This window comes from Corvus kubaryi, unplaced genomic scaffold (assembly GCF_017639235.1).
Source record: "Corvus kubaryi isolate FWS band 111438036 unplaced genomic scaffold, C.kubaryi_AGA036_p1.0 split3-73, whole genome shotgun sequence".
Taxonomy (NCBI): domain Eukaryota; kingdom Metazoa; phylum Chordata; class Aves; order Passeriformes; family Corvidae; genus Corvus; species Corvus kubaryi.
The window spans coordinates 31,761,118-31,777,214 of record NW_024582091.1 but is presented as its reverse complement, the minus strand read 5'-3'; the positions used below and the strand labels follow the sequence as shown (position 1 = coordinate 31,777,214).

At 36.5% G+C, this 16,097-nt stretch overlaps 1 protein-coding gene across 1 annotated transcript in view; it reads left to right on the top strand.

Annotated features, from left to right (window-relative positions):
• Positions 1-16,097, top strand: part of TRDN (triadin) — a 117,616-nt gene that overhangs the window by 17,913 nt on the left and 83,606 nt on the right. Inside the window, exon 2 of the mRNA XM_042016652.1 lies at positions 12,609-12,818. Within this exon, the coding sequence (XP_041872586.1) occupies positions 12,609-12,818 (210 nt within the window). The remainder of the gene's footprint in view (positions 1-12,608; positions 12,819-16,097) is intronic.

Below are 16,097 nucleotides of genomic sequence, written 5' to 3'. Positions count from 1 at the left end.
ATTTGTGTGGTCTGTTGAGATCTTTATTATTACACCTCACCTACTCTGCAGAAATCTGAAGAGGTGTATTAGGAAGATTTAAATTGTTGGTTATCTCTAGCCCCTCATAATAAATGAGGAGGACTTTGGACCTGATATCCAGGTCACAGAAGCATGAGTCCCTAAACCAATCTTTAGGCTATTCATTATGTTTCTAAGGAACTCTTTCTGGGTTTTCTTTTGTTCAGAATGTAACAGTGTGAAAATTAGCAGTATTAGATATTCTGTGGACTTAGGTATGGGTACAAGACAGATTCATTAATAGGCTCATTTATTGTTAATTTGTTTGTGGGTAAAATTCAGGTGTTGCTCACAATTTCTGAAAAGTAGTCATGACCTTGTTCTGCAGACAGGTGTTGATTGATTTGGGCTGGCAGGAGGAAGGATGAAGAGAATGGCTACAGTTATTGAGGGAATTTTGTTTTTTCCTCAGGTAACCTTCAAAGAATCCTAAATCTTCTTTTTTTTTTTTTTCAGTGTGTACATGAGGTTCCACAAAAATATCTGCATAACAAGTAAAAGAGAAAAGATACCTAGGGCTCCGTACCTGTACATGAATACTATGTAGTGATCTTTTCTCATCAAATTTAGATTGAAAAGGTTTTCACACATTCCAAAACTTGGCCAGGGTGTAATCCTGAGCAAAATGGATTAAGATATGGCTAAATTATGGTAGCTGGTTCAGGAATGAGTCTCAATAGTCTCAAAAACCTCCAATTTTTCCAGATTACCTAATATTGATTTGAAATAAAGTTTTCTTCTAAGATGTGATCATCTGGCATAATATTCTATTAAAGAAATCTTTGTAAAATAGTGTAAAGATTTCTCAGCTCTTGATAATTTCAGAGTACATTTTAGATGACAGGTGTGTTGTGAATATGAACCCTCAACAAAGATCAACTGTTCTCACTGTGACAGCATAGCCTACATGTCTCAGCTGCCCTTAGAGATCATGCCTTTTTCCAAATGAAGATTAGAGATGAATGAAATTGTTAATTTAGTCGATCAAGGTTAAACTTCAAGTTATGATTTTAGGGATTGTTATTGCAAAAAGAAAATGATGAAACACACCATTGATTTTTATCTAAACACTGAATTCTATTCATCCGTGTCAGTTCAAGATCCCTCTTGTGACCTAAAACTGAAAAGATATTTTCTAAAAGATTCTTTCACACCAAAAACAGAAGAAAAGAAAAAAAATAACCCAACCCAAAACCAAAGCCTTCAGATGAACCATTTCTATAATGATTGCCACTTCTTCCTAGAATTCTTTTCTTATTGGAACACACACTGAATGCAAGGAGCATATCAGAAAGAATTTTGAGTTTACATTTCGATAGGAACATAACTTTAGAAGCAGGTTTCAGAAAACCTCATTTCCCTACTATCTTAGGTGCCTATATAGAAGTGGTCTTGCCTTTAGCTATTATTTAAGCATACAGATGGAGTACTCTCATATTTATTAGAAAATAACTCTCTTGACAGAAGATAGACCTTGGTTCATCTGTTCGCTACGGCTAACTACTGTCTCTTGGGAAATTGGTTATACTATTTTGTAAGCCACATAACAGTTTTCTTTAGCAGCTTGCTTTCAGTTTTCTCTCTCACACACAGCATGACCCATAATGTAGTTGCAAATTGCCATTTACAGGTGAGATATAACAGTGACATAGATGACTAACTTGCCACAGGCACTTACTTTAGTTTTCCCCTACTGTCAGATGAGAATTTTTTGTTCCAATTTTTAATAAAATTTTTCCAATAAATATATATGTACTGCATAATTCAGTATTGCAATTTCTGTTTGCTAAAAATACCTTCATGTTCTGTGTCTGGTAAATCACCTGTGACCAAATTTCTTCAATGTGACTTAGGAGTATATGCGTTCAAACTGTGCATGTGGTGAGCTCCATATTTGAGTGCTGTAGTGCCTGGGTGGCTCCCTATGGAAGAGTTGTCAGACTTGCAACAGGAGACACTGCTTGCACCATAACCTGCAGAGAGTATAGCAAATTATTGTTAGAACTACTTTGGTTTTCAGAGTCTGTGCATGTGAGTCCATTAAGACATATAAAGTTGGTCCAACCTTCACGGTCAAGTTAGCTTGGAATAAAAGAAATCAAGCAAATAATCTTATTAACCATTCCTCAATACACTTATTTGTGAGAAAATAGTAGTTCCATCAGAGGAAGCACAGATCTGGAATTGTCTTTACAGAGTTTCTTTGTACTGGTAGACTTGTTCAGAGTGAAGATAGGTGTGTGTGTAACCTACAATTTATTCTAGTAACTTTCAATATTTATTAGGACTATCATCATTTTACAGATGAGAACAGATTATTTTTTTTTCTACAATAAAAAATAAGTCAGTGGTCTTTTTCTAATCCCTTCTGAATATTTCAAGGATGTGTAGAGTTGAGTTTTCAAAAACTATTAAAAAGGGGACTGCATCCAGTGTTCTTGCTTCAGAAGGTCCACTGCTACTTGGAGATAAATGGCAGTCGTTTTTCTCCAACCTTCATTTTGACATTTTAAAAGATAAGATGTACCTCTCAGCTTAGATCAACTCAGAAGTTGTCTAAATATCCCTTTGGCATCTCTTTCTGAAATGTCAGATTGCTAAGATGAACAGGAAGGTAAAACCATTTACTGTTTCAGAGCACCAATTTATTTCCAAAGAAGGGAAGATATTACTAACAATCGATAAAAAAATTCATATGTGGAACCAAACAAATAATGGATTTTTCAGGCTGCTGGTAGTTTAGGATTGAGTGTTCAGAATTCAGTTGCATTCTTATCTCATCTGCATACTGAGAAGATGGAAATTAAACGTTTGATTTTTTAAAAAAACATATTTCTGAGACAATGTAAAAAACATATCAAACTGAAGAGATACTTCAAAGAGAAAAATGTAAATTTCTAACTTTCAGAACATGAAAAGGTGAAGTCTGCTGCCTTTTGGAAAGAAAGCAACTCAGTGTCCCTTTGCCGTATCTTAGTATCTAGTTTAAACTGCAGTAAATGACATTTCCCATGTTCTTATCAACTGCACATCCTCCAGTTTCGATTTTATAAAATAATTTATCCTATTTTTATTATTCTTCACTTCTGTGGTCTGCTAAATTCTCAAGGAATTACTACAAAAAGTGATATAGTTGTAAGCAAAATGATCTGTAAAATTTCCCAATAAAACCTGTCATCTTTGAAACCTTGTCCTTAGGTCATCCCTTACTATTATTTTTAAAATAATTTCAGGTGTGAATTATTGCAGATAGGTTCAGAGTAAAATCAGTCATATAAGACTAACAGCACAGAAGATCTTTTAACTACTACTAATGCCTTCTGTGTCTCAGGTATTTAAATAATCAGAATAATGTAAAAACTTGCTGAATTGCTTATGCACACAGGAAAAAAATCCCACAGAGCAGAAGGTTAAAGTTCATATCAGCCTAGAGTTCTTTATAAGCAATTTTGGAGTGAAGACATTTTTACACTTCCTTGCTAAGTTATGAGACAAGATTTCTTCTGCTTGATTTGAAGTGTCAACCAGTGCTCTACTAGAATATGAAATTCAAACATGTAAGGGAACATGAAAATTCAGCTCCAAATCTCTGAAGTTCAACTTTTCAAGTGATTTGGGGTTCATCTCACATGAACTTTCAGTGGGATGTGGGCACCTAAATCCTTCAGATATCTGCTGACCTAACCAGGCCCTCTGAAGCCAAAGGTTAGAAGTATATCAGCTGAGAGGGAGTTAACTTATTTTACTGCTGGCTGTATTTTAAAGCACAGTGTAATTTAGGTCTGGCTGAAACTGGTTTTCACTTCCCCTCCTTGAAGTTCTCAGATTGCTTCAAGACATCTGTACAAATAGGTAGATTCTTCATATGTAATTTATCTAATTCTACATTTCATACCTTGGCCTATTCCAGAGCAAGCAATAACTATTATTAATATTTCTTCAACAGGACTCAGTGATGCATTCCTGAAAAAGCAATTTTCTTTTCCACAGGGGAAATCTGATTGGAGCAAAGAGACCATACACTTGTTCCTTTTCAAAATCTTCTGATGATCTTTTTATCAGTTACACTGGTTGCTAGAGCAAATTGATTTTCCCAGCTGTGCTTCCCAGACTTTCTTCCCTACTACCCCATTCCATTCTCTGAGATTTTCTAGACAAACGATCCCCAATTGCTACTGCTTGAATTTCTCTCCTTGATCAGGAGGGAAGCAAAGTCCAGGTTGCCCTCAGGGGATTCTGACTCCTTTTGTACAGCAAAGGTCCAAATCCATCATTTGACTCTGCATGGCAAGGAGTTAACCACGTATGCCAACTTCTTACATGAGGTACAACCAATCTTTTCTATACACAAAAGTGTTTCTAAGGCAATCTTTGTAGCTGTCCACAGGAAAAAAAATCAGATACATGTGTTCAAATTATTTTAGCAGGTGAAAAATGAAGATTTGAAAGTATCTTGTCTTTTTCAGCAGCTACTGGTTGAAGAAAAAGTTTTAAGTTCAAGCATTAAATGCTTAGACTCTACCCTGCCAATATACTTGCTCAGCATTCAGGGATATGAAATAAAGAAAATTCCTGAGTCAGAGATTGTATCTTCATATTGAAAAGTCTTTTTCCTTACTGGTAGTTGCCCAGTCGCTCCTGCAACCTGGCCGTACATCACCGGAAAGTAATTTTCTTATCATACAGCTATGGAAGTTTCTAATTGATATTACTTAAACTATTTTCTTCAGAGATATTTTACCTTTTTTCCACAGAGCACATGGTAGTACCATATTGTATCTGTACTAGGTTTGCATGGAAATATTTTGGTAGTGGGGGAGGCTACAGGGGTGGTTCCTGAGCAAAGCTGCCAGAAGCTTCCCCCATGTTTGACAGAGGCGATATCTGATGGCCCCAAGATGGACCCATCACTGGAAAAGGCTGATTCCGTCATGATGAGAGTAGCACATCTGAGATAAAATATTTAGAAAGGGGAGAAATAAAAAAACCTTCAACCCGAGAGAGGAGAGAGAACAAGTGAGGGGAACAGCTCTGCAGAGCTCAAGATCAGTGAAGGAGAAGGTGCTCCAGACACCTGCAGCCTATGGTGCAGCCCATGGCTGGCTCCCTTCAGTCCTACAGAGGAGCAAATATTCACCTGCAGCCCCTGGAGGACTCCACAGCAGAGAAGTTGAGTGCACACAGTAGGCTGTGACCCCATGGGAAGCCCACGCAGGAGGGGGCTCCTGGCAGTAATTTGACTCTCTGGGGAATCAATGCTAGAGCAGCCTTTTCCTGAAGGACTGCACCCCACAGAAGGGACCCACATTGGAGCAGTTTGTGAAGAACTACAGCCACGGGAAGGCCTCTAGTTAGATAAGTTCATGGGGGACTGTGTCCTATGGGAGAGTCTCTGTGCTGGAGCAGGGGAAGAGTGTGAGGAGTCCTCCCCCTGAGGAAAAAATGCGGCAGATACAGCATGTAATGAACTAACTGCAACCCCCATTCCCTGTACCCCTGCACTGCTCCAGGGAGGAGATAGAAAAAATTTGAAGTGAATTTAAGACAGGGGTTGAAAGATTTAGATTCTATTTCTAATTACTTGTTCTGATTGATCCAGCTAATTTCCCTAAGTCCGGTCTGTTTTGCCTATGATGGTAAATGGTGCCTGATTTCTCCCTGTTCTTATCTCAACCACAAGCATTTTATTATATATTCTCTCCCCTGTCCAGGCAAGGAGAGGAGTAATACAGCTTTGGTGAACACCTGGCATCCAGCCAGGGTCAACCCACCACAGTACCCTAAGAAACTTCAATTATTGCAATCCCAAAATATATATCATATGTGTCATGGGTTAGCAAAGCTACAACATGTTAACATACAGCATTAATAGTTTCTAGATTTCACCCTGTAGTATTTAGAAGTAGTAGTGCTATTAGTATTAGTTACTAATCCTGTATGAAGTACACAGTTTCTTTGGACTAATAATGAAATGGCTTGATAGAAAGTATCTTTTCTTCTAAAAGCTGCTTATTGAAATCGATGAAACGAAAAGATTGGTGTACATAATTTCTTGGACAATGAATAAAAAGATTAATATTATCTACTTCTTTAAATTATCAGATGTTCTGTATTGATCAAAAATAAAACCAATACAGATATAATAACAGAAAAGGAAATTTAAAAAGTACACAGCACCAACCACCATAATAATTATAAGTGCCTTTTCTGAATCCAATCATTCAGCTAATTTTCATACACCATCCGCTCCATATTCCATAGTCTCTATTCTATGTCTTTTGTCACGTAGAATTAGTTTCTGCATAATCTCTAGCCCTGTTTTCCACATTTCATAAAGAATATTACATTTTTATAACTATCAGTCACCAATAAAACTGCATATGTTCTCTCATATGCAGTCCCAGGCACAGCTTTCTAAGCCTCTAGTCTTCAGAAAGACTACCTTAAAGTCTGAGAAGTTTGTGAATATACACATGATACGTGTTGAGAGGTTTTTCTCTTTGCACTTTAATTATATAAACAGTAAAGCAACACTTCAGTACATTGTGTGATGAATTTAAAAGTGTGTAAATTTTGGTATCCGTTGTGAAACTCCATTTATTTATTTTTTCCATTTAGTTATTCCAGTGGCATTCATTCATTCATATGTACGGGGATATAATTCGATACAAAAGAGAAGAAATTGCTGAATGTCAGTCATCTCAAGAGAAGATTTATGCTGCATCTCTAAATAAAGTGGCTTTTCTTAAAATTGTCACATTTCTGCTCAAAAGCTTGCAGAAGCTTCTTGTAGAAGACCTACACTAGGTGCCCACCACACATTTTTGGGCTGTACTGTAGATCCTTGTCCTACTCACAGTCTGTTGCAGATAACAGTGAGAGAGACGAGCTTTCAAAGATAAGCTGAATTTGCCTGTGTAAGTTGTCTTTCCCTGTTCTATCTCCTTCTCTGTGTTAGAGAGAGTCTTGCCTGTATGTTTCCATGTATGTCCAATAGAAATCCTGATCCATGGTAGTGGACCTAGCTAAGTTTCTAACTTACTGAAGTTTACCAGGTCTACAGTTCTTCCACAGAAAATGGTTTTATATCCACTGTAATTGCACATTTTAGCAGTATTTGGAGAAGACTAAAAGGTTTTGACGAGCTGCAGTGATCTTGCTTTTTCTCCTCTGAAATATTCCGCACTCTGTTGCTTGTTGTCCTGTATCTGCATTTTTGGCGCCTGGTGCTAGCCGGATAAGATGATAAAGGCTCTCTGTTCAGTGCATACGGTGGGTCCTGAGGGTCCTTCTCTCTTTTCAGCATTTTTTTTTACATAAATATATAAACAAGACAAATACATGAAAAAAGTCATTAGGTCACTTCAGGAAAAAATATTATTAATAATATTTTATTCTAAGATACTAATTATTAACCACGTAATTAATTCTGTCTTTTCCTTTCTGTTCGTATAAGCCAAGGGAGACCCTTGCAGACATTAAAACAGGAGGATGTCATAAGTAAGGCATAAGTATCACCTGAACAACAGGCGTAGGTGTAATCCTTTCTTTTGGTAGAAATCATTTTCCCCACATGGGGAAAGAATTACTATTGTGATGCCTGCGGGTCTGTGGACTCACTAAGGGTGATGCGCTGAGCTTGAAAAACATGCAGCAGATTATCTTATATCCATTGCCCAATTCTTCACTGAAGGGTTCTAATCCCTTGTCCTCTTCTCCCTGAGGTACCCTCCTTACTGTAGGCTGAGACTCCTGCCTGCCTCGTTGCAACAGTGGTGGATTGATAAGGTCACCAGGTTAAAGCCCAAGGCTTGAGCTGGTGCTTAACATACACTGTCGATTTACACAGCCATTTTTTTCTCTTTTCTGCTTCCTTAATTAGTATTTAAATATTCCAAGTGAAGTGGAATAGGTCAAACAGGAGCCATTAACGACCTGAATCCAGAATACTCTATAGCCTACTTATTGGAGTGCTCATCTGGGGAGTAGAACAGACAAGTCAAAATCTGCCAGCTCTTTCATTTAGAGCAGACTGTGCTGAGGTTTCTCACATCCCAACTGCATTGCCCTAGCAACAATATTATTATTTAAAAGTGAACAACCCCTTTTTTTAGTATCATGACTAGCCCTCTGCTTTTAATATGCCTAGCCATAAAAAGGCATTGCACATTAAATATTTTACCTATTTTTTTTGTCCTATTGGCAGAATAAGGTTGTTATACATAAAATAGTTATGAAGTAACATAAATACAGAAAATTACTCTTTTAAACCTGAATGAGTCTGAATGGAGTAGGTTTATTTATTGGCTTTGGAGGCTTTGTTTTGTTTTGTTTCATTTTTCTACCAGAGTAGTAGAAGGTATAGCAGTTGAAATGTAAAATCAAGTATCCATCCTTAACCATGGACTCCTATACTTATTAAGCCTTAAGGAGATTATGCCTCAGCCCACAAATATGAAGAGTATTTTACTGAAGCTGCCAGGACTACAAGCTCACTTTGGACCCTGAAAGTTACACGGTGTTCTCCTCAAAGTTGTCACCAATTGTCAAGGTTTATTTATGCTTACGAGACCTTATGGGTCTTCAGACTGTATTCTAAGTGACAACTCTGAAGCCAGAGAAATAGTAAGAATCTCAGAGTTTTAGCTGTTTAGAATTTAGCAAATCAATCTGTTGATGTAAAGGTGACATTTGTGACCTGTCGGGGTAGTCCCATGTGCATGAGAAATTGTGATGTGCAGTCAGAGGTATATATCCCTGAAGTAATCTTTTTATAGAAATGTATATATAACTTTTTAAAGTTCCTATCCTCATTGAAAATCAATAGCAATCACAACCCAAAGTACCAAGAGGCTCTAGCAGACATGTGGCAGTGGATTAAAATTGGATGGCTGAAATTGTAGCAGCCTTCAGCTGCACCTTCCACTCCTGTGATGGATGTTGTCTCTCCCAAAGCAGGGACAACTGATCCACTCATGAATCTCCTGATCTACTGCAGTGCTCATCAAAAGGAAACTTACTTGGATTCAGACTGGCTGTAATATGGATGCTGAAATTTGTCTTGAGAGAGAAAATGTTTATTATATGCATGGAAAGAATACCTAGAAAAATTCAGCAGTCTGATTTTAACCTGCTACTGAATGACCTCTGCTAATTGTAAATGTAGAACTCAATAGGCTCCATTGGGTGATTTCAAAACAACAAAAATTCCTGTCTTTCTCATTCCCCTACTGGGCACCTGAAGCCACACTGACCTCTTGGGCAGGAGCTCTGCCTAACTTTGGCACTTTTCTGAGAAAAGAAGAATCATTCCTGGCTGAAGTGATGGAAACATGGTATCTACATCCCCTTTTTCTCTGTTGTCTAGCTCTGTAAATATCATCACTGACAGTTGAGGGAGAAAGTTAGCACTGGTAGGAGATGCACAAGAATGAACAGAGCACCTAGACATCCTGAAGCAAGAAACAGGCAGAGAAAAGCATGAGGATAACACCTTGGGTACTACAACAATAGAATGCTTGTAGAGAGAGGGCAATCATTTATTTCCTCTTCTTTTTGAAGTCATGAAATGGTGGTGGTATCAATATACAATCCACCCTACATGAGATTATGTAGCAGCAAACAATGTCTTTCTCAGGAGTCTTCAGATAAAATTCTCCAGCCAATTTTGTTAATATAGGTATCTAGGGACAGAAAAATCTAATTTCTATTTGCTTTAGGACATTCCACCTGGTTGTTTTTTTTTTAGGCAGTTCCATCATTACTGTCCTGCAGATTTTGCCTGACAGTCCCATGAGGTTGTCTTTGATAATGTAAAGCATTTAAAACAACACTGGAGATCTTTCTTAGGCCCCTGAATCACACTGCAAGCACCTGTATCAGGAACCTCCAGCAGTACAACAGTATATTCCTAGCTTGACTTCCAGTCAAATTTGAATCAATAGCTGTTCACTCACACTTTAATGAATGCAATGACAGTGATTTTATTGTATAACATCCTGAGTTTTTAAGGGGAAATCTGACTTGACTACATCAACAGCCAAAATCTTGCCATAGATCACCTAGCATACTTGAGCTTTGTCTCTGTAGCATTGCTCTGATAAGTCATTGGTTACTATTTCCTTCACCAAAGACACATGGTGGTCTGAGTATGAAAAGTTAGGTGTACTAAATAGGAAGGAACTATTTTTACATAGCAACAGACCTAGAGGAATGATCCTTTGACTGGCAAGTATAAGTCTGTATCTGTATACTCACATAGAGCTTTAATTGCTTGTATTATAACTGCAAATATCTGCCACTAGGATGTCCTTGAAGACATGCTGTGGTACTAATCAGATTTGTCAAGATGAGACAGTACCATTCTATTCTGTCTTACACATCATAAACTCTGACTGATATCCCCAAGAGGAAAAAATGCATAATATGTCATTTATGACCTGGTACATGCACAAATTACTTGTATCCTGTATGCAGTAGGATAACAAAATGCTATTGATTTTGAATTTGACTTAGGAAGCTGATCTTTATTGTTAGCTGTCACTTGGCAGATTTTTCTTCCTGCTGTGAAATGTTTGATCTAAAATTTTTTTGTTTGGATAAATGGAAACAGTGATGGTTTTATAACATTTTTTGAAAATTGTATATGTTCTATCCTAGGGGATAGACATTATTTATAAGGAGAATAAATATTCTATAAATAATACTAAATTTCAAATAAGTAACAAAACCCATATAATATGCCAATCTTGTTTTGCTCTTACAACACTGCTGTGTAACAGAGTAGTTTTCCAGGACTTGAATCAAGGCTCTGATCAGCACCAGGATCCTTGTGCAGAAGCAAACTTAAAAGGCAAAGCTAAGGGAACTACATATTAATACAATGCACTTCATAATAAAATAAAAGAATTCTAGAACAGATTGGGGTATGAATTTGAAAACTCAACAGATATGACAGAATAAGATTAGGGAACATATTCCACCAAAATTGTCCTTCTCAATTCTATATGATTTTGTCAGATACATAAAGGGCCATTTCAGTATCACTCTAGGATATTGTGTTAACATTCTACAAAAAAGGAACAAAACTAGTATTCATTAGCATAAGGACTGGAAGATTTGTTTGGGTAAAATAGGAACAGAAAAATATATGTATGTATAGGTAATATTAAGGATCTTATAATTTCTTCTTTTATTTCTTTAAGAATATAAATGTTGTGATTCTCAAAGAGAGTCTAAATACGTGATGTGATGGCAAAGGTTGAAAAGTCTTCAACAGCCTGTACCTTAGCTCCAGCCATAGTTTCTGAGTGTCTATTTGTCATTTTCCATGTCAAAAGTGAAATTAAATCTGCTTACTTTAGAGCAACTCTGTCACAGAAAATATCAGTTTTACGGGTTGTATCAATTGTGACAGAAGATAAGCGAAAAGCAAAGATCTGTGCAAACCAGGTGTCACCTGATTCCTTGAAATTTTAGATGTCTGTGTGGGCAAGGGTCCCTTAAATCACTGAAATTAATTTAGGAAAGTTGGTTTCAACAACCAGACCAAAACCACATGTAATATATCTTTGAATATTTTAACTGTAGCATACAAGTAGATGTTGTAAACTAAGTGGAGATACTGTGGCCTTCTAATAGTTTGAACTGTGCTGTTAGGAATACTTTTACCATTGTTATTGTATATAATGGAAAATAAAAAATACCTTCCTAGGTTGTTTAGGTTATAAAATGTCTTTTATGAAGAAGGTTAATTTGAGACTTTTCAAATATGGTTAGGTTTCAGTTACCACTGTTTTGGTTTGTGTCCAAAATTAGCATTTTTAATACCTCAGGAAGAAGCAGGTTAAGTCACTATTGTTACTGTCCATTACACAGTTAATGTGTGTCAGCTGCTCACTTAGCTAAGTAGCACTCACCTTCCTACCAGCTTTTTAGTACCAAACCTATGCTTTCTGGAATCAAGTCTGCTTTGTCATTTTAACTCTTGTTTCTTAGGCAATTTTTTCATTAAGTGAAAAATTCCACAAACAAAGGTATTTAAAAATCAGCTACGATCTCATTTACAACTTTTAAGGTTCCTGAACATGGAAATCATTTGTGTTTCTGTTAGATGAAATGAAGTGTATATATTTCTATTGCTACTGATACATGTCCTTGACAGCAGAATTCCAGCCAAACCTCAAGTGGCGTAGATGCATTAGCTCCATTAAAGCCAATGGAAGTTCACTTAATCACATCACCTGAGAATCTGGCCTACGGCCCGTAACAAGACAATCCTTTGGAGGGTAATAATGTTTTATGCTTTCATCAATCACTCTCCTAGGCCTGTAGCTATTTGTGGCAAACTAAAAAATGTCATATTATAATCAAAAAGGCTGGTTGTGACTATTTCTTCCAGAAAGTTCAAGAACCTTTTTTTAGTAATACAACATTTATATTTATTTTAAACATACTGACTACAAAACAATTTCAAAACAGCATTCATGTTCTTGGTTCTAAGCTCCAAGTTGTTACACTGTTTTCCTCTGTTTTGTCTGTTTGTATAGGACACATGTCTACAACCACGACAATAATAGACGGTAAGAACGGATCTGTTCCTTCGTCATCCATGAAAGTGGGCAAGAAATCAGTGACAGAAGACCTTGTGACTACGTTCAGCTCACCAGCAGCATGGCTTCTTGTTGTTGCTCTGATTGTTACCTGGTCAGCAGTAGCTATTGTAATGTTTGACTTGGTGGATTACAAAGCCTTAGCAGGTAAAATTCAGCATATTCTGTTTGACACCTTGTATACTCAAATTTAAAAAATTATTAAGCTGTGTCTATTATGTAATTATGCCTGTGTCTCACCTCCCTGGGGACAGTATAGGGTCTCTGCTGAGTTTACTAGGAGAAAAGATACTGTGAGAAATGTCAGAACATATTAGTTTACACTTCATATATCTTTATCATTTAAGTCTCTCCATTTTGCAGCCCATCCTCATCCTGCAGAATGAGTGTGTTGACAGTAACGTAAAATGTATATGAGCATGTAAGGTCAGATTTCTGTTTTTCAGTTTCTATATAAATTTTTTTCTAGAAAAATAAAATTAGTATTAATTCATATTTTCAGAAATATAAAGTCATTAATAGTTGCCTTGAATATTCTGATATCTGTTTACACATTTCAATGACCAAAAAATGCAGAAGAACATGCTAACCCTAAAACTGATCTTCAAAAACCATTAAGTGCAGAGGACCAGATTCTTAATATTAGCTAAGACACACCCTTGTCTTCAATAAGGCAATAACTCTAGCCTAGTTTAAGACTTGGCTAGATAAATGAACAAAACCAAGCTTTGGGGAACATAGTGATTACTGAGGGCACAGATGAAGTGGGTGGTACAAAGACGGTGATTCAGAAAAAAAAGGAGCAGGGAATAGGAAGGACTAGAATATTTATACCTTTTATCTGGCAATGATATACAATGAAAAATAAATTAACTGCTGTGTAAAGGGTATGTAGTGTTCAGCAAGCCTTCAGTAGTAAAACTTGTGAGGCAAACAGCCATTAACTATTGTAAAACATGTATGTGAAGCAGAAAACAAATTATTGTTTGTGGCTCCTTGTTTTTTTTAAATGAGAACTCCATCTCTAAAGTTATTGCATCTGTCACAATAATTAACTAAGAATTGAAATTCAGACTCCTTTTAATTCAAAAGAAATTGAGCTGATGTTTTGGAGTAGATTTCCTGGACTTTATTAGTTTACTGATAAATTCATAGATTTTTTTTTTTGTCCTGCTATATATCAATATTGACTTCAAGATTTACTTGGAAAGCTTTTGAAACATATATAGATCTTGAAAGAAACCAAGCAATCCTGGATCAATAGATGTCACAGAGCTTGAAATGTGGAGCAAATGTACCACAAAACTTTCTTAAATATTTTTCTCATCTGTCTTTGTTTTCAGAAGGACATCACTGGAGTCCCAGGAAACCATAAAGTTATTTTTGAGAGATCCTTTCAAAATATGGATCAGGTTTAATTTGGAACGAAACATTTGATGCTACAACAAAAATACAAACTAAGAAAGAGAAACTATCATATTCAACTTTAGTTTCCCATACTAAATATTAATCAATCAATCAATCAACCAGTTAATCAAGTTCTTAACATGTTTTCAATGAACAGTCAAGAACCAGGGCATAATTCAGACTAAACTCTTAAACTAAGAAATTTCTGATCTAGCTGTCAGGTCACACATGCTCAATAAACAAGTCAGGGTAATGTTAAGCAATAAGAATCTGTATTTGCACTGGACTCTGAAGGAAACTTTCTAAGCAGATGGAATTCTGTTCATATTGTATTGGTTAAATGAGCTGAAATCTCGCAAATGTTGATGGAAACTGGCATTTTCAGACCAGGATATAGAAATAAGACAATGTAAAATTTAATCTGCAGGGTGAGTTTTATTTTGTGGAGGTCTCTGAGAGATGGTACTTTAGTATTTTGAGTCCATGAGTTTGTTTTTTTTCCTTCCCAGCAATATTCCTGTTCCTAAGTGATTAACTGAGCTGGCATTCAAATGAGGTCTCAATGGTCAAACATTAAGAGAAGGAACTGCTGTATTTCTTTAAACCAGGGTATATTAGACTTTTTTCTGTATTTACATAAATATAACAATATTTACACAGGTGTTATCATAACCCTTGGGTTTCAACTCCTGATTCCCTACTGATTTTTTCAAGTTAAACCCATTGATCTATAAAAATTCCATGGAAATAGCTGAAGATTTCACATAAAATCACCTAGCTGGCATTACTGATACAAGAATGATTTTCACTTTTGGACAGTTTGGCTCTTTTTCTCCAGTGAAAGTAATGCCTTCTTTTCATAGAGAAAGTAGAATTTTGAGCATATTTCTAAGTGATTCCTTAAATCTAAAACCTAGTAATTTTTTGTCTTGGGTTTGACATTGTTCTTTGAAAAACCAGACCTGCATAAAAAGAGTGAATAGTTATTTTCTGGGCTGTAAATTTAGTTTTGCAAGCATGATTAAAATTAATTTCCTAGTTTTCAAATGCAAATGAAAGATGCCAGTAAAATTATATTCAGCTGCATACTTCTTAAATCCATAAAATACAGAAAATTCGGTGTATCTTTCCTCAAATAACACTTGCCTTTCATAAGCCAGTGCATTCAATTTCTTTCCCATTTCTCTACCTGAAGTTCCATGAAGTTCAAGTTCAGAAAGTGTGCATAGCATGTGAATGAGGTGGGCTGAGAGAGCTGAACTCAGCCTAGAGGAGACGGGAGGGTGACCGAGGAGCAGCCTGCAGACTTTTGAAGGGCAGTTACAAAGCTGACAGAGGATTCTGATCTATGGGCACCCACCAGGGACTTTCACTACGTTTCTGTGCCAGAAATGACCGCCTGCAAAGCAGAGCTGTGGCAGTGACTGCACTGCACAGCAGTGACTGCAGCAGAAAGCAGAAGCAGGCTGACCTAGTAAAACAGCCTGGGAACTGTGTGGCTGAGGAATAGACATGGATTTGTTCCCCCTGATTACACTACAGAGCTGTCAACCTCTGGAAAATACAGGAAGTGCAATCCCCTAGGTTATGAGCTGCCCAGAGTACACAGAGATTCATGCAGCTCAGTAAAAACACTACACATGAGCTGAGTATTTTAAACTTGAACCTGAGAACTGTTTTCCTTCAATAACTAATGGTTTTATTCTTATCATCTGAAAGGCAAATAATTCCAAAAGACATAAAGTATCAGTACACATATTTTAGCTGCTATGTATTCTTTTAACTTATCAGTATGAACTTCACACCACCTTCTGTGATTAGAGTGCCAACCCATGGATTTTGCTTCTTGATTACTATGGTTTCACATTCTTTTAGAAGTAAACTTCAAGTTAGTGAAATGTCGACAATTTATATAAGATGACATTTGCCCAATAACTATATGAAAAAGAAGTGTTTAGTTTCATCCTAAAGCATATGCGGTAAATTACTTTTTTGCTGGCCCTCTTTATTCAGCATTAT